At 36.5% G+C, this 18,815-nt stretch overlaps 1 protein-coding gene across 2 annotated transcripts in view; it reads left to right on the forward strand.

Moving 5' to 3' along the window:
- CADM2 (cell adhesion molecule 2) overlaps positions 1–18,815 on the forward strand; it is a 394,474-nt gene that overhangs the window by 199,507 nt on the left and 176,152 nt on the right. For both annotated transcript variants that reach the window (XM_068970221.1, XM_068970231.1), the window contains one exon: positions 1,967–2,104. In XM_068970221.1, the coding sequence (XP_068826322.1) occupies positions 1,967–2,104 (138 nt within the window). The remainder of the gene's footprint in view (positions 1–1,966; positions 2,105–18,815) is intronic.

Below are 18,815 nucleotides of genomic sequence, written 5' to 3' on the forward strand. Positions count from 1 at the left end.
ATGACCCTGACATTTCTATTTGAATTCTTGCTTTTTAACTTTGTACTTTTCTAGATTGCTAAATGAAATGAAATTAAGTTGCTTGTGTCCGCAGTTTGCAACTTCTGTGTTTTTATTCTCTAAGTATTGGGCCATTTTTCTAAAGGTTATGGTGACATCAGAAAGCAATACATTCATAGCATTTCTGGGGAAATAAAGTTGCAGCTCAGAGCTCTGTGATTCCACAGACGTCAGTGGCCCAATCAGCTGAAATTGCTGCAGTTCTTTGAAACACACCTGCGTGCTGAACAAGTTAGAGGAATTTAAAGATTGATTTTTTTTTTTTTTTGCCTCAGCTTGCCTTCTGTTCTTTGATAGATAAAGGCATAACACTGTATTTAAAGTAACTAATGCATGCTGGGTTTTTTTTTTTTTTTTTGGTTGAGAATATTAAAGTTAATCCAGCTGGTGAATTTGTTTTATGCATAGGATATGAAATATGCTTCTTTGCAAGTACCACTGAGACGATTGTATAAAAATCTTCACAAGTTTGCCACTAAGGACAAAATATACCCACTAAATGGAGTATTTCAGGATAGCAGATGCCTAAGGTTAATGCATTGTTCTGTAGAGAGCCAACTTGAGACCCCAAAAAATAGGCAATTGCCTACTTTCAGTTTATTAAATGGTGATGTAACATAATTTTTTTTTAAGCAGTATGAAGGTGAACAGAAAAAAATAAATAAAGCTAGCCAGCTAATGAAATACGTTGATTTGTCATTTACCTTTATTGTTCTTGTTGTTCTTTTAGTTTGCATTTCTTTTATTAGTGACTTCCAACATTCTTACATTTTATTCTTTTCAAACTGAATTAAATAGTACAATAAAGAAGCTTTCAGCCTGCTTTTATTATTGAACACTTTTAGAAGAAATTTTAATAAATCTCTATCATGACAGCAGAATATTATTGTCTCCAAAATGTGTAATGTTCTATTATTTAAGTCATCCATGTCTATCTCTGCATATTAGACATCTGTTTATTCACTGGATGATTTGGACTAGAAAAGGTAATAAGTGGCTAGCATTAACTAGAATTAAATATAATACATACTATGTTCCACAAAACTATAATTGTATTTCTAATACAAATGACATCAAGAGACAGTCTTTCCCTCAGAAGAATCAGAAAAATAAGTATAGTTGCAATTATTGATGAATCCCTTATTCCAAAATGCATTTTCTAGAAAAATGTACACAGAGGAAAACAATATCTTTTAAGCTCTAAGAATTATGAAATCAGGAAAGAAAGGTGCTATTTTGGTTAAATCACAGTTTCCTAAAGGATGAAGAAATAAGGTTTGCAGATTTTTTTTTTTTTTTCCTGATGCAAGCAATCTCCCTTCTTAAATACACATGGCGGTAAATCATAGGATACATTGAATATTTGTTTTTAAGATTTACAATGAGTATTTTTGCTGGTAAATTTTAATAAAAAAAACTACTTGGAATTAAGTGCATTTTAAATGCTTTCTGGATAATATACACACATACGCATATTTATACAGACACATACATATGTGTTTGTATGTATGTATGTATGTATGTATGTATGTATGTATGTATGTATGTATGTATATGTTCTTATTGTTGTTGAGTCAATAAGTCGTGTCTGACTCTTCTGTGACCCCATGGACTGTAGCCCACCAGGCTCCTCCTTCATGGGATACTCCAGGTAACAGTATTGGAGTGGGTTGCCGTTTCTTTTTCCAGTATGTGTGTGTGTATATATATATATAATATCTATATATCTATATTTCAAGTAACTTATTTTATTATATAGCAGTTTCTTATTATTATGTTTTATTTTATTTTTCTTGACTGAAGTTATTGTTGAACATCCAGTTAACCTGTTTGTGAAAGTAATAGTCACGAAAACAAATCAGCATTGGAGATTAATGTTCATTTCATCCATTTGCCTAAATTTCAGGTGTTCCTGAGAAACCTCAAATTAGTGGATTTTCATCCCCAGTTATGGAGGGAGACTTGATGCAGCTGACTTGTAAAACATCTGGTAGTAAACCTGCAGCTGATATAAGATGGTTCAAAAACGACAAAGAGATTAAAGGTAAGGATTGGGGAAAAGTCTCCTAATCCATATTAATGTGTTGAAACTAGCATGAAATATTAGATCCACAGAGTTTTACATTTCCCTTTTCAAATGTAGTCAGTTTCTGATTAAGTGTAATTTGAACCAGATTTACCTTAAATTGGGTAATTTTACAAGGTATGTGAATACCATTTCTGTGTGCTCCATTTTTCTCTGATGTAAAACAGTTTTAAAATGATATATATCTAGTGGGAAAGTTGGAGAAATAAATGAGTTAATATACAAAAGCCACATAGGTTTGTGCTTGACAATAGTAAGGGCTAAGTATTTGTTAGATGTGGCCATTTTACAACTCATCTATAGTAGATTATAGACAGGGAAATTTCATGAATTATTTCTTCAACTTGTTGGTTCTGAAAATACAAATTTCTGAGAATAAAACTAGCTAAACATTAATAAATTTATTTTTCAGTAGTTCTCACAGAGGGCAAAAAATGTACTTGTTTCAGTAAAAATGCATAGAAATGTAAATGTTAACCAAAGTTCTGCTCCTTCATACCCTTAAACACACACACACATGCATACACACACTCTTTTAAGGTGGAATAAGTTTATAGAGGAGATGACTATTAAGGTTAGTAGTGATTTTTCTTTTTTACCCCACTTGCAGATATCTTGGACCTGAAATCATATGTCTGTTAAAACCCAAGTCTCAGTTCAGTTCAGTCACTTGGTCGTTTCTGACTCTGTTACCCCATGGACGCCAGGCTTCCCTGTCCGTCACCAATTCCTGGAGCTTCTTTTTAAACCCAAGCATAAAAATCATCTGGGCTCCCTGATAGCTCAGTTGGTAAAGAATGTATCTGCAGTGCTGGAGACCCCAGTTGGATTCCTGGGTCGGGAAGATCCAGTGGAGATGGGATAGGCTATCCACTCCAGTATTCTTGGGCTTCCCTTGTGGTTCAGTGGTAAAGAAGCAGCCTGCGACACAGGAGACCTGGGTTTGATCCCTGGGTTGGGAAGATCCCCTGGGGAAGGGAAAGGCTACTTTCTCCAGTATTCTGGCTTGAGAATTCCATGACCTGTATAGTCCAGGGGGTTGCAAACAGTTGGACATGACCGAGTGACTTTCACTTTAATAAAATCATCTATTATGCTTGTTGAAAATGTTTCCTATTTATATAGCAATATGTATTATTCTCAGGGTAACCTTCTCAGTTCAGTTCAGCCCCAGTCGAGTAGGACTCTTTGTGACCTTATGGACCGCAGCGCACCGGGCTTCCCTGTCAACCAACTTCCAGAGCTTGCTCAAACTCATGTCCATTGAATCAGTGATGTCATCCAACCAGCTTATTCTCAGTAATTCCCTTCTCCTCCTGCCTTCAATCTTTCCCAGCATCAGAGTCTTTTCCAGTGAGTCAGTTCTTCACATCAGGTGGCAAAAATACTGGAGCTTCAGCTTCAGCATCAGTCCTTTCAATGAATATTCAGGACTGATTTCCTTTAGGATGGACTGGTTTGATCTCCTTACAGTCCAAGGTACTCTCAAAAGTGTTCTCCAACACCACAGTTCCTTCTAGGAGATAGGTTTATGCAAACCATTCTGATTAACTTGCAATTCATGTATTTTACTTGGACAGGAAGGTCTAACAGATAGAATTGTCTATAGTATTGGGTTGGCCAAAAGGCTTATTCAGGTTTTTCCACAATTCTTGCCTCTTTTCTATTTTAGTTACTCTTTCTCTCTCTATATATTTTTTTCCCCAAACAAGGAACTATCTGTAATTTATCCATAATCACTGTCTTGGCTTTAAAACTTTTAGTAAATACATTTTGTTGGACTAAATTTAGAGAGATATAAGCACCCAATTCACAAGTCAGATACATCACTTTGCTAAATTAAACTTGCTCTTATAGTCTGCCAGGGCTCAGTACCATTCATTCTAATTCTATCCTTAGGGTTTATTTGTTTAGGTATGTCTTTTAAATGTCTGGTCTCGATTAGACCTTTTCTAAATGAACCCTCCAGAGTTATCTTAGTATGACAAGGCTCTAATCCAGCCACTTTTTCTGCATAAGCATTTCTGATGGAAAGCCCTAACCTGGAGGATAAGTTTAAAATCTGATTTCTTTGGCCTATAAGAAAGTTCCAGGCAGTGAATTCTTACAAAACAGATATTTTTCTATGTCAAAGACTCAGTTTATGCTAGAATGTTCTTAAATACTCTCCTTTAGTTAAATTATGGCCTACATGCATCCTTTTCTGAATTCTGACATTAAATTAGTTAGTGAATTAGTCAGCTTCTCCTAATTTCTTACCATTTTATTTGTGTTTTAGATAAATATAGCCTCAGGGAAATCAGAGACTAACATACTAATCATTAATACTGATTGATTGTTTTTAACATTGTAGCCTTATGAGAAATGCATGGTATTTTCAGAAAAATATTTTTATAAAATATCTTAATTTTTGACAAATTTGGCATCTGCTCTGAATACTGGATTTGGTCATAGACTAAGTAGAGAGAGGACTTTTGTTTATATATAAAAACATGAAACTTTGATCTTACAAGGACCATAGTCCAAAATCATCTGAATCAAGGCTAGAATGAAAATCAAGACAAAACAGTATAACAGAATCAGCATAAGTCTCTAAGCTTGGTTCAGAAGTACTGAAGCTTTCTTTTTCCTATTCTCACCAGTGCATGGCCATTAATGGAGCATTTGTTGTTCCTATACTTGGAGAAGGCAATGGCACCCCACTCCAGTACTCTTGCCTGGAAAATCCCGTGGACAGAGGAGCCTGGAAGGCTGCAGTCCATGGGGTCACTGAGGGTCAGACACGACTGATCGACTTCACTTTCACTTTTCACTTTCATGCATTGGAGAAAGAAATGGCAACCCACTCCAGTGTTCTTGCCTGGAGAATCCCAGGGACAGGGGAGCCTGGTGGGCTACCGTCTATGAGGTCGCACAGAGTCCGACACGACTGCAGTGACTTAGCAGCAGCAGCATACTTGCATTTGTTTATATAGTTTTTTATTTGTTTATGACTCTTCTTTGGCATGCTTAAATAGTTTGTCTACACGATGATAGAGTGAACTTCCTGAGTCCTCTAAGCTGTTTGAATAGGAGTATATGCAAATTATGCTGTATGCAGTACTTGATACAGAATGTACATTCATTGCCACTGCTTGCTCTCTACCTGGGAAATGAAAATATACTTCCATACTTATCTTGTACTCTTGTCTTTTCAGAAATCAGAATTTGACTTCCTATTACCATATACCAGTTTTTACTACAATATCACTTGAGACATTTTATAAAGACACTTCCTAGTGTAAAGAATGGGAATAGAGAGGCTAATCAAACCTAGCTAAATTCAATTCAATAAGAAATTGTTAAATATCTCCCAACTAGAATTATGGCACATGAGTGAATATCCAACTAAAGAAAACAAGAACTTTGACCTGGAGATGTTTAAGATGTCTTTGGTATGATAAAACCAGAAATGAGGAATATTCTCCTATAAATAGGAATGTGTAGCATCATGTACAATAAATCTCAAAGTAGCTATACTGTTGGGGGAAAGGATTATTTGCCATATGTTTTAACTAAACATCGACCAGTTCAACATATTGACACTGTGTTAAATTTCAAATTCTATTTAATAGAGTTATGAGCATTGAAAGTGACTTCTGATTTCAGTTCAGTTCAGTTTAGTCGCTCAGTCGTGTCTGACTCTTTGCGACCCCATGAATCGCAGCACGCCAGGCCTCCCTGTCCATCACCAACTCCCGGAGTTCACTCAAACTCACGTCCATCGAGTCAGTGATGCCATCCAGCCATCTCATCCTCTGTCGTCCCCTTCTCCTCCTGCCCCCAATCCCTCCCAGCATCAGACTCTTTTCCAATGAGTCAACTCTTCACATGAGGTGGCCAAAATACTGGAGTTTCAGCTTTAGCATCAGTCCTTCCAAAGAAATCCCAGGGCTGATCTCCTTCAGAATGGACTGGTTGGATCTCCTTGCAGTCCAAGGGACTCTCAAGAGTCTTCTCCAACACCACAGTTCAAAAGCATCAATTCTTCGGCACTCAGCTTTCTTCACAGTCCAACTCTCACATCCATACATGACTACTGGAAAAACCATAGCCTTGACTAGATGGACCTTTATTGGCAAAGTAATGTTTCAGCTTTTGAATATGCTGTCTAGGTTGGTCATAACTTTCTTTCCGAGGAGTAAGCATATTTTAATTTCATGGCTGCAATCACCATCTGCAGTGATTTTGGAGCCCCCCAAAATAAAGTCTGACACTCTTTCCACTGTTTCCCCATCTATTTCCCATGAAGTGATGGGACCGGATACCATGATCTTCGTTTTCTGAATGTTGAGCTTTAAGCCGCCTTTTTCACTCTCCTCTTTCACTTTCATCAAGAGGATTTTCAGTTCCTCTTCACTTTCTGCCATAAGGGTGGTGTCATCTGAATATCTGAGATTATTGATATTTCTCCCGGCAATCTTGATTCCAGCTTGTGTTTCTTCCAGTCCAGCGTTTCTCATGATGTACTCTGCATATAAGTTAAACAAGCAGGGTGACAATCTACAGCCTTAACATACTCCTTTTCCTATTTGGAACCAGTCTGTTGTTCCATGTCCAGTTCTAACTGTTGCTTTGTGACCTGCATATAGGTTTCTCAAGAGGCCGGTCAGGTGGTCTGATTTCAGGAGGAGTCATTTTTCTATACATTGTTTTGCCATTATTCTTTATCATATGAGGAAAGTTGTTTCACATTCTTAGCTGGTCACATTTTCTTGGCCAGGGTATTTCCATATTAGATTCTAGAGCCGTGGTCCTTAAACTTTAGCAGGTACCATCATTACCTCCAGGGACTGTTAAATCTCAGGTTATAGGGGTCTGACCCCAGTTTTTCTGATTGGGTAGGACTGGGTTGGAAACCAAGAATGTATGTTAAGCAGTGTGTTGAATTTGTGAGTGGTGATGTGTCTTGAATTTGTGAGTGGTGATGATGCTCCTATTTTGGGGCCACATTGCTATAAAGAACATAATGTTCAATATCATATAGAAGTATCAGTAACGTATAGAAGTCTTGCCTCTGTCTTTGAACTTTAGTTTCTCAGCCAGTAAATGAGGATTATAAAACTTGCCTCAAAGTGCTCTTGTAGGGATTCTATACAAACCAACTTGTATGACAAAACTTGACACTGTATTAAAAACCAGAGACATCACTTTGCCAACAAAGCTCCATATAGTTAAAACTTTAGTTTCTCCAGGAGTCATGTATGGATTTGCAAATTGGACCATAAAGGAGGCTGAGTGCCAAACAACTGATGCTTTCAAACTATGCTGCTGGAGAAGACTTTTGAGAGAAGGGACTCTCCCTCTGCAAGGGTGGACTGCAAGGAGATCAAACCAGTCAATACTAAAGGAAATTAACTCTGAATATTCATTGGAAGGACTAATGTTAAAGCCGAAGCTCTAATACTTTGACCATCTGATGCAAAGAGCTAACTCATTGGAAAAGACCCTGATGCTGGGAAAGACTGAGGGTAGGAGGACAAGGGGGCAACAGTGGATGAGATGGTTGGATGGCATCACCAACTCAATGGGCATGAGTCTGAGAAAACTCTGGGAGATAGTGAAGGCACAGAGAGACCTGGCATGCTGCCGTGCAGGGGGTCACAGAAAGTTGGACATGATTTAGTGACTGAAGAACAATGATATATATAAAGTATTTTCATAGTATAAGGAATCACTACATATAGTTTAGATATTATTGTTCTTATTGCTATCATTATCATTACTACCTTGAGCAAACCATGATTGATGAGCTCTAACAATCTCTGAATTAGTCCTTGAAATATAACCAAAACAGAATTACTCCTTTAAGGTATTCATTTTGGGAGGATGGACATGTAAGCATAAAATCTAACAAGAATAGTAATAGAATTATGAACTGGCTAGTTTTTGTACAAAACAAGAAGCAGAAACAAGCCGTACTTTGTGGTAGAGGTAAAGACAAGTGTTTATTGATGCATATTGGTACTCAGTAAATATTTGTTAAATAAGTGGATCTTAAGGGATGAATGGGATTCACCATATGGTTTGTGGGTAAAAGTAGATGGTAGAGCATTCTAAAGAAAAAAACTGTGTCTGTATGGAGAGTAAAAAGAATTTGATTGTTTGAAGGAACTGAAACTTTCTGTGATACAGACATGAGAGGTAAATGGGAAGATAGGGAACAGTTAATCATGGATATTTTATTCCAGATTAAGGAGTTTGAAGTTTATTTTGTAGGCAGTGATGAGACATTTTCTGCCATATGCTTTGAACAGTGGAATGAACAAGCATGATTTTCTTCTAACTGTTTTTCCTGCCCATAAGTCTGACTCAGAAATCCTTTGGTGCCTCTGGGCAGCTCTGTATGCAAAACTGCAGGGAGTTTCACTGTAGCTTTTAATCTTCTGTGGAGTTTTGAAATCTGAATATTTGTCATTTAGTATAGGGGAAAAAATGTGTATTGCTTTCCTAAATCTGTCAGCATCCTGGGAACTTATATAAACTCTCCATTCCATGTATAAGTTTAGTAAATTGTAATTTGAGAAGTTGTCATCATAAAATCTTAAGATTTTCTTTTCCAGCCAACTAGCTTTTTCATGAATGTGTTAGGCAGAATTCTATCAGAACCCTCAGTGACCCACATTTTTGTATAATCTTTTCCCTTGGAATGTAGAAAGAACTTGTGAATACATGCTATATCATTGCCTTGATCATGTCACCTTACATGGCAAAAGGGATTTTACAGATATAATTATGGGTCCTTTTTGAGTTCATCAAAAGGAGATTATCAAGGGAAGCCCAACATAATAAGGTAAAACCTTTATAAAAGAATGAAAAATCAGACATTCTCCTCCTAGCCTAGAAGACCGCAAATAGTTATGTGTGAACTGACTGTAGGGGCCATGTGACAAAGAACTGTGGGTGACCTCTGGGAGCTGAAAGTTGTTCCTAAATGACAGATAGTAAGAAAATGGAGACCTTGGACATACAACATCAAGAAAGTAAATTTGCCAACAATCAGTAAGTTTGTAGAGGATTTGAAACTTAGATGGGAATCACAGCCTCAGCCAAAACCATGATTTCAACCTGGTGACACTGGGAAGAGGATCACATTAAGTTCTATCTGGACTCATCATCTATAAACATTGTGAGATAATAATATTGTTTTACGACGCTAAACTCATTATAATTTATTATGCATCAATAACAGGAAGCTGATATCTAGAAAGGCAGAATGATTTCTCATAGTCGTATATTTGACAAAGACTGAGCTTGAATATTCTGATTCTAAGACCCAGTACTTGAGTCTGGGAAGAAAGCGGAAGGCTAGAATAATATTTAAGGGACATTTCAAGTATGAACTAACACGGCCCTAAAATAATGGGTGAAATGAATTTTTTAAATGGATGGATTTAAGAGAGAAGACAAATTTCAGGTGAACTTGGTGAATGAATCTGGGAGATGAAGCAAGGATCAGAGACAACAAAATTTGGGTGCCTGAGTGACTTTGTTAGTGCACATGTGGAAATAAGGCATTAGAAGAAATTGCTTCAGAAATAAATGATAATATGTGTATAATTTGAGGTTGAAATAACTATATAAAATCTAAAACTTAAGCTTAGGCTTTTGGAGTTAGGTGATTTATTATTAAGAAGGGAAATTTTACAATACAAAGGTCTACCATCTCCTAATACAGGACACTTTTAGTTTTAGCCTTTTTAGATAATCACCCTTTGTCTGTGTAGCACATACCCAACAAAAACCCACTCAGGTCATTCTGATCCTGAGAATCGTGCTATGCTGTAACCTGCCTATCCATCAAAGTTTAACTTTGTGGGGAATCACTGAAGCTTGTCAGTTCCTGATAGTATTGTCTGCATCTTCAAGTGTTATTTTACTTATTAAACAACATTTGTTTCAAATGTTGGACCATCAAGTTTAAGCTGATTTCAGCTGTGTTTCCCTGTGTGAACAGAAATTTTGATGTACACTTTAAATGTTAATCAAAAATAATGTCACAGCTCATTTTCAAGTTGGCTACATATAGTGTAATTGTACTATAAACTACTAAGTAAATAATTTTTCAGCATTTGGAAGCATGAGAGTGAATTTCTGAAAGCTGTGTTTCTCAAAAGGTAGCCTCAAAACAGCTTAGAATTAGAATCACCTGAGGTACAGTTACAAAATGCAGATTCTTGGTCTCAATGAAGACTTTTAAAATCAGAATTCCTGTTGTCAAGCCCAGAAGTGCTAATATTTATGAAGTACCTCTGGCTCACCTGGTAAAGAATCCACCTGCAATGAGGGAAACCTGGGTTCAATCCCTGGGTTGGAAAGATCCCCTGGAGAAGAGAAAGGCTATCCTCTCCAGTATTCTGGCCTGGAGAATTCCATGGACTATCCATGGGGTCGCAAAGACTCGGGCATGACTGAGTGACTTTCACTTTACTTCTATTGATCCTTAGACTCACTATAGTTTAAGAATGCATTAGATTAGAAACCAGCTAGCCAAACGTTAATCGATAGTTAAAGAAAGAGAGGAGACCTAATCCATAAGTTTAGAAAATGATTTGATATTTTGTGTTCTTTATGGATCTATCCTTAGAAGGAGATTCTCTAAAACTAAATAAAAAATGTACGTTAGTGCTTCAACATTCCTGAGAATAACTGTAAAAGTTCCATTAGCCAATATCTTAGCAATATTCTTTGGCTGGATGATTTTTTAAATTTGTGTTTCTTGCTTTGAACTCTGTGGACTCTACTTTGAGGAATGGTAGGCTATATATTTAATTTAAATACTCTCTCTGGTATTGTAAAACTAGTTTGGGCCTAATGCTTCATTTAATGTCAGTTGCACAAAACCTTAATTTAAATGAGTGAAATATTAACATATTATACATAGATTGTGAATTCCCTGGAGCTAAACACAAAAGAAAATAAAAGGGAGATATCTGTGTCCCCTGAGTTTAAAGCTCCTGTATCATGAAGGATACAGATTAATTAAAAGTGTTGTCATTTAAACTTATAGTGTATACCATTCAGTTCAGTTCCTTTCAGTTGCTCACTTGTGTCCAGCTATTTGCGACCCCATGGGCTGCAGCATGCCCGGCCAGGTCCCTGTCCATCACCAACTCCCAGAGCTTGCTCAAACTCATGTCCATCAAGTCTGTGATGCCATCCAACCATCTTATCCTCTGTTGTCCCCTTCTCCTCCTACCTTCAATCTTTCCCAGCATCAGGGTCTTTCCCAGTGAGTCAGCTCTTTGCATCAGGTGCCCAAAGTATTGGGATTTCAGCTTCAGCATCAGTCCTTCCAATAAACAGTCAAGGTTGATTTTCTTTAGGATTGATTGGTTTTATCTCCCTGCTGTTCATGGGACTCTCAAGAGTCTTCTCCAACACCACAATTCAGAAACATCAATTCTTTGGTTCTCAGCTTTCTTTATAGTCCAACTCTTACATCCATATGTGACTACTGGAAAATCCAGAGCCTTGACTAGATGGACCTTTGTCAGCACAGTAATACCTCTGCTTTTTAATATGCTGTCTAGGTTGTTCATAGCTTTTCTTCCAAGGGGCAAGCGTCTTTTAATTTCATGGCTGCAGTCACCACCTGCAGTGACTTTGGAGCCCAAGAAAATAAAGTCTGTCACTGCTTCCATAGATCAATGGATTTTTGAGTTTTTTGTTTGTTTGCTTAAATTTACCACTTTGAAAGTATCCTTACCATTTAAATCTGGATCATTCGGGACCCCATATTAAATCAGAAAAAGAAATAGCATTTGTAATACCTGTAAGTGAGGCATATGTGTGTACATACGACTTTGGGTTTTCTAAACACTGTTGAATATACTAGCTCAAGATTCTCTCAAGATACAATGAGAAACATAAGACATCTTTATGGAAAGAGATAAAACAATTGTTTAATCTGAGTGTGAATAGCTAATGAAAGCAAATGATAACCAACAATCTTTGGGAAACGTTTCCTTTTTAAAGTTTCTTATTTTTAAAAAGCAACTGTTGAGATATAATTGACAAAAAGCAATCTGCACATATTTTAAGTGTACATTTTAGTATATTTTCACCATGATCAAGATAGTGAACATATTACTCATCTACAAAAGTTTGTTCATACACATTAATAATTCCTTCCTGCTGCTCTTCTTGGTCCACCACTCCCCCCACCTCATCTCACTTCCAGGAAACCACTTTCATACTTTATGCTGTTATAGATCATGTTCTCTAGAATTTTATATAAATCAAGTCATATAGTATACACTCTTCTTTGATTTATTTCTCTCAGGATAAATATTCTGAGATTCATCCATATTGCATATAAAAAAGCTTTTGTGTGTTATTGATAGGTATTCTATTGTATGCATCTGTACTACAATTTGTTTATCCATTTATCTGGTATAGACATTTAGGTTGTTTACAGTTTGGAGCCATTGCAATAAAGCTGCTATGAACATTTATATATAAGTATTTGTATACAGTTCTACTTTTACTTATCTTGGGTAAAAATCTAGGAGTAGAATGGCTGAGTCATAGAGCAGACACATGTTTAATTTTTAAAGGTATTTCCATACTATTTTTCAAAGTGGTTGTACTACTTCATGAAGTTCAAATTCTAAGTTCTATCATTATTATTATTTTTTACTATTATGAATCATGCTTTGGTATATGTAAGATGTTTCTGCCGAATTCAAGATCAGAAAGAATTATTTCCATAAATTTTATATTTTTAGGTTTTATATGTAATTTGAGAGCTTTTATATTTTCAATGCCCTTGTCTTTTACTTCTCTCAGCTATATTATTTCTAGGTCAGTTTCAAGAGATTGACTGATCTCATTATAGATAATATTTTCCCACTTCTTTTGAATGCAGACTTGTTTTTGACTGGATTAGGGACATTAAAATGTTCACTTTTCTGATGCTGAATATTCTTCTAATTCTATAAGAATTCTTAAGTTTTGTTTTGGTTAGGTAACTTAGAAAGAGTTTAATGCTTTCAGAAGTGAATGTGTTAGTTCCTCAGTCATATCCAGCTCTTCGTAACCCCATGGACAATAGCCTGCTAGGCTCCTCTATCCATGGAATTCTCCAAGCAAAAATACTAGAGCGGGTACCCATTCCCTTCTCCAAGGGATCTTCCTGACCCAGGGATCGAACCCAGGTCTCCTGCATTGCAGGTATCCATCTTTACTGTCTGAACCACCAGGGAAGCCCTTTCAGAGGATCCTTTAAATTTCTTAGGAGGGACACAGCAGCTTTTATTGTAATAATTACTTAAATCCCATTGTTGTTGCTCAGTTGCTAAGTTGTGTCTAACTCTTTGTGACCACAAGCATTGCAGCACACCAAGATACCCTGTCCTTCAGTATTTCCCGGAGTTTGCACAAACTCACGTCCATTGAGTTGATGATGCCATCCAACTATTTCATCTTCTGTCACCCCTTTCTCCTCATGCCCTCAATCTTTCCCAGCATCAGAGTCTTTCCCAATGAGTTAGCACTTCACATCAGGTGGCCAAAGTGTTGGAGCTTCAGCATCAGTTCTTCCAAAATCTTCTGAGTACTCCAGGTATGAGTTATGAGTTGTTTTTTTTTTTTTTTAAATCATGTTAGTTAGAACAGACACTATTTCTCTGTCCTATGTGAGCATCATGTACCATTTCCTCTAATTTTTTCTGATAGTTCTTGTCCTAGCTTCAAATGCTTTCCTCATACAGATACACTGATCAATAATTACTTTGCCAAATACTGTGAGGGACACAGCAGATGTCTGGAGTCATCTCTTCATGTAGCTCTTTCCTTTTTGATATTCTGTCCCGTAAATTCTTAGAGGCTTCTCAAGGAATGACAACCCACTCTGGTAGTCTTGCATGGAAAATCCCATGGACAGAGGAGCCTGGTAAGCTACAACCCATGGGGTCACAAAAAGTCAGACATGACTGAGTGAGTGAGCACACAACCCTGTAACCTTTAGCCCTCTGGGCTTCTTAGACACCCAACTCTATCAGTATAACTCAGGGAGGCTGCCAGGTTATACATGGTTTTCCCTCCACACTTCATTGCCTAGAAAATCTCTCAAGGCATTAAGCAGAGACAAATTTTAAGGTTCATTTCATTCGTTTTCCATCTTCCTGGGGTAACAGTCCATTATTATGATGTTCAATATCTTGGAAACTTGTTTTTTCCAGGTAAGAAGTAAATCCAGCCTTGTTACTCTGCTAGGCTGAAAGGAAATGTTATTTTACCTATGTTTCTGAAATGTAGAGAATAATATTTTTATTTAAATGGTGTTTTAATTTTGTTTGATTGCTTATTTGTTTTAAGATTATACAGTATAATAACTTTAGGAGGATGAACATGATTAAGTGTAAAATGTATTCATACTCACATTAGCAAAATATTTTAGATTAATAATTCTGATAGTTTTAATGTCAGAAGTTATTTTAAATAAAATAACAACAGAAATTCAGTGCTGGTATATGTTGTTCTGGGAATGGAAAGAGAAGTTCCAGTGTGTATATAATGATATCTTTGACTGGATTTCACTTATTGTTAAGAAGGAGAGTTATATCAATAACAAAAACTGTTTTATTGTTTATTAATGCTTTTAGTCACTATTTTTAACTTGTGTTAAAGAAAGTGCAACTCTCACTTATCAATGAATTATCAGCCAACAAGCAATGTTGAGATACTATAATAACATAAATATTCAGATCTACTAACTTTTTAGATCACATCTGCTACTGGAGAGACTGTTCACAATCTCCTCAGGTTCTTCTCAAAAGATAATTTATGATTTCTTCATGTGCTAAGAAAGATGCCTCTCCCATTCAAGAGCTTTAGATTTTTCATGAAATACAGTTTCTTATGATTTTGGTGCCATATAAGAAAAGATGGTCTCATTACCATCAGCTTTAGCAAACGATCTTCTTGGGACTCAGGAAGATATTTTATGAAATTTATGAATCAAATCTTTCTAAAAATGATTATTTAATTTTTTTATCAGACAGCATACAAAAGCACACAAATCATTTGCTGGCAAAGGCCAATATAGTCAAAGCTATGACTTTTCCAATAGGCATGCATAGATATGATAGTTGGACCACAAAGGAGGCTGAGCACTGAAGAATCAATGCTTTCAAACTGTGGTGCTGGAGAAGCTCTTGAGAGTCCCTTGGACAGCAAGGAAATCAAACCAGTCAATCCTAAAGAAAATCAACCCTATATATTCATTGGAAGGACTGATGCTGAAGTTGAAGTTCCAATACTTTGGCCACCTAATGCAAAGAGCTGTCTCATTGGAAAATATTCTGATGCTGGGAAAGATTGAGGGCAGGGGGACAAGGGAGCAACAGTGGATGAGATGGTTGGATGGCATCACTGACTCAATGAACATCAGTCTGAGCATATTCCAGGGGATATGAAGGACAGGGAAACCTGGCATGCTGCAGTCCATGGGTTCACAAAGAGTTGGACACAACTAAGTGACCAAACAACAACAAAGAATAATGGACATCCTCGAGTGTGAGTCATATGGGCCTTAGGAAGCATTAATACCAGTGCTAGTGAAGGGGACAGAATTCCAGCTGAGCTATTTAAAATCATGTCAATGTATGGTAAAACCAATACAGCATTGCAAAGTAAAATTAAAAAAATAAATAAATAAAATTTTTAAAAATAAATAAAATCCTAAAAAGATGATACAGTTAAAGTGCTGCACTCAATATGTCAGCAAATTTGGAAAATTAGAAGTGGCCACAAGACTGGAAAAGGTCAGTTTTCATTTCAATCCCAAAGAATACTCAAACTTCCATATAGTTGAGCTCATTTCACAAGCTAGTAAGGTAATGGTCAAAATCCTAGGGTTCAACAGTACGTGAACTGAGAACTTCCAGATGTATAAGGTAGATTTAAAAAAGGCAGAGGAACCAGATATTTAATTGCCGACATTCAATGGATCATGGAGAAGGCAAGGAAGTTCCAGAAAAATATCTACTTCTACTTCACTGACTAGGCTAATGCCTTTGACTGTGCGGATCACAACCAACTGAAAAATTCTCAAAGAGATAGTAATACCAGACCACCTTATCTTCCTCCTGAGAAACCTGTATGCAGGTCAAGAAGCAACAGAACTGCACATTGAACAACTGAAAGGGGTACAGCAAGGTTGTACATTGCCATCCTGCTTATTTAATTTATATGCAGAGTTCATTATGTGAAATGCCAGCCTGGATGAATCACAAGTTAAAATCAAGATTGCTGAGAGAAACACCAACAAACTCATATATGCAGATGATATCACTCTAATGGAAGAAAGTGAAGCGGAACTAAAGAGTCTCTTGATGAGGGTGAAAGAGGAGAATGAAAAGCTGGCTTGAAACTCAACATACAAAAAACTAAGATTATGGTGTGCAGTCACATCTCTTCATGGCAAACAGAAGGGGAAAAAGTGAAAGCAGTGAAATATTTTATTTTTTTGAGCTCCAAAATCACTGCAGTTGGTAACTGCAGCCATGAAATTAAAAGACCCTTGCTCCTTGAAAGGAAAACTATGACAAATCTCAACAGCATATTAAAAAGCAGAGACATTACTTTGCTGACAAAGGCTCATACAGCCAAAGCTATGGTTTGTCTAGTAGTCATTTATGAATGTGAGAGTTGGACCAAGAAGAAGGCTGAGGGCCAAAGAACTGAGGCTTTTGAATTGGAGCTTCAGCTCCAATACTTTGGCCACCTGATGTGAAGAGCCAATATATTGGAAGACTCTGATGCTGGGAAAGATTGAAGTCAAAAGGAGAAGTGGGGAGGGACAGAGAATGAGATGATTGGATAACATCACTGACTCAATGGATATGAATTGGGCAAACTCTGGGAGATAGTGGAGGACAGAGGAGTTTAGCATCCTGCTGTCCATGTGGTTGAAAAGAGTCAGACACAACTTAGTGACTGAACAATAACAATAGAATAAAGGAAGAGTAAATGAAAAATAGTACTTTATTTAAGAATACATGAATTGTATTGAACCTTATGAATGTTCCAGTGTGTAGTTAGAATTTAAAAATACCATGTTCTTCAGAAAACAAGATAACCCCTGAAAAATAATGGTAGTAGGCAGTAGAGAGAAACTTGTATTCAGAAGGGTGATGTCACATTACAGATGTTTTACTGATACAAATGACTCATTTTCAAAATAGGTTGATAAGGAGTATGTTTATTTTTCTTATATTTTCTAAATGCTATAAGATCTCATAAACTGGATTTTTGATAGTTAGAAAATTACATAAGTGTTTCAAAGGAGTCATACTTGCCTGCTACTTATAGAATTTACTTTACTGGATAGAGTTTTAAAAATTTTCTTATAGAGTTTACTTTAGTTCATGGGCTTTTAAACATTTTTGTGCTATCTTTTATCATCTTTTGGGCCTGCATTAAAACACTATTTTAATAGAAAATAAAAGAAATCTTTCAATCTTCAATAGAAGGAAGGACTTTATAATCTATGCAATTATAGTGCCTACCTTAAGGCATCAGGCTTAGAATTGGGTAATCATTTTTATAACATTTTTCAGTCAGATGGTATTATATTTTTCAGTCAGCTTAAGGATATAGTGCACAAAATATAAAATCTTTTCTTAGAAGAGGTTACAAGTGATAGTTGATTTTTCATGTCTAAACTTTTGTTTAATGGTACTGAGATTCACTCAACCTACTCTCAAGTGAAAGAGGTTATTATAAGGTTTTTCTGGCCATTGTCAAGTGAAAGGAACACAGGGGAACCTATTTATTACCGTAAAGGTTATTCCCTGGATATATAAATAGTTCACTGATTGACTGGCTTCATAGTGACTTAGTTTCTTTGGTGTGTAAGAACACCCTGCTCTCTCCTTCTTCTTCTATTTCGCTCACATTTTCTGTACATCATTAATCATATTCTCTCATTAGATCAGCTAAATCATGGCTTCCCTGAAATTAGCTTTCGTATATATGTGTGCCTATGTTTGTATACATGTGTGCTCAAGTATGTGTTTTTACTTCAGTTTCTTTGAACTCTTCAAGGTTTTAAATCGCGTTGAGATATATGAGAGAGATTCTGAAACAGGCTAGTTAACTACATTGGTTCTGTTTGGGAGTAAAGTTTCATACTTTCTACCCTGGATATTATGCACCTGGAAGTCAGTTCCTGGGAGTCAGGTACCTCTTCAGGTTTAGTTACATATAACTGGGGGTCAGATATGTCTTCAGGTTTAATCACACTTAATTTAATTAGGCTATGCTGCTGCTTCAGTTGTGTCCGACTCTATGTGACCCCGTAGATGGCAGCCTACCAGGCTCCTCCATCCATGGGATTTTTCAGGCAAGAGTACTGGAGTGGGGTCCCATTGCCTTAGGCTACAGAGTATGGCAATTTCTAGGTAAGGAATATCTACAAAAGAAACTACATTGAAGAGGGATTTACTATTAAAAAGCAAAAATCTGATTATGGCAAACATTATGAAGTCAAATTCACCAAGTACAGACACTATAGAGGGTTACAGATTTATTTTTACATGTTAATAAAACTTTTAGATTTAATTACTATAATTCTGTTAAATACAAAATATTAAGGAGTCTCAAATAAAAAAAAATTGTGCTC

Source organism: Capricornis sumatraensis, chromosome 1, assembly GCF_032405125.1.
Source record: "Capricornis sumatraensis isolate serow.1 chromosome 1, serow.2, whole genome shotgun sequence".
Taxonomy (NCBI): Eukaryota; Metazoa; Chordata; class Mammalia; order Artiodactyla; family Bovidae; genus Capricornis; species Capricornis sumatraensis.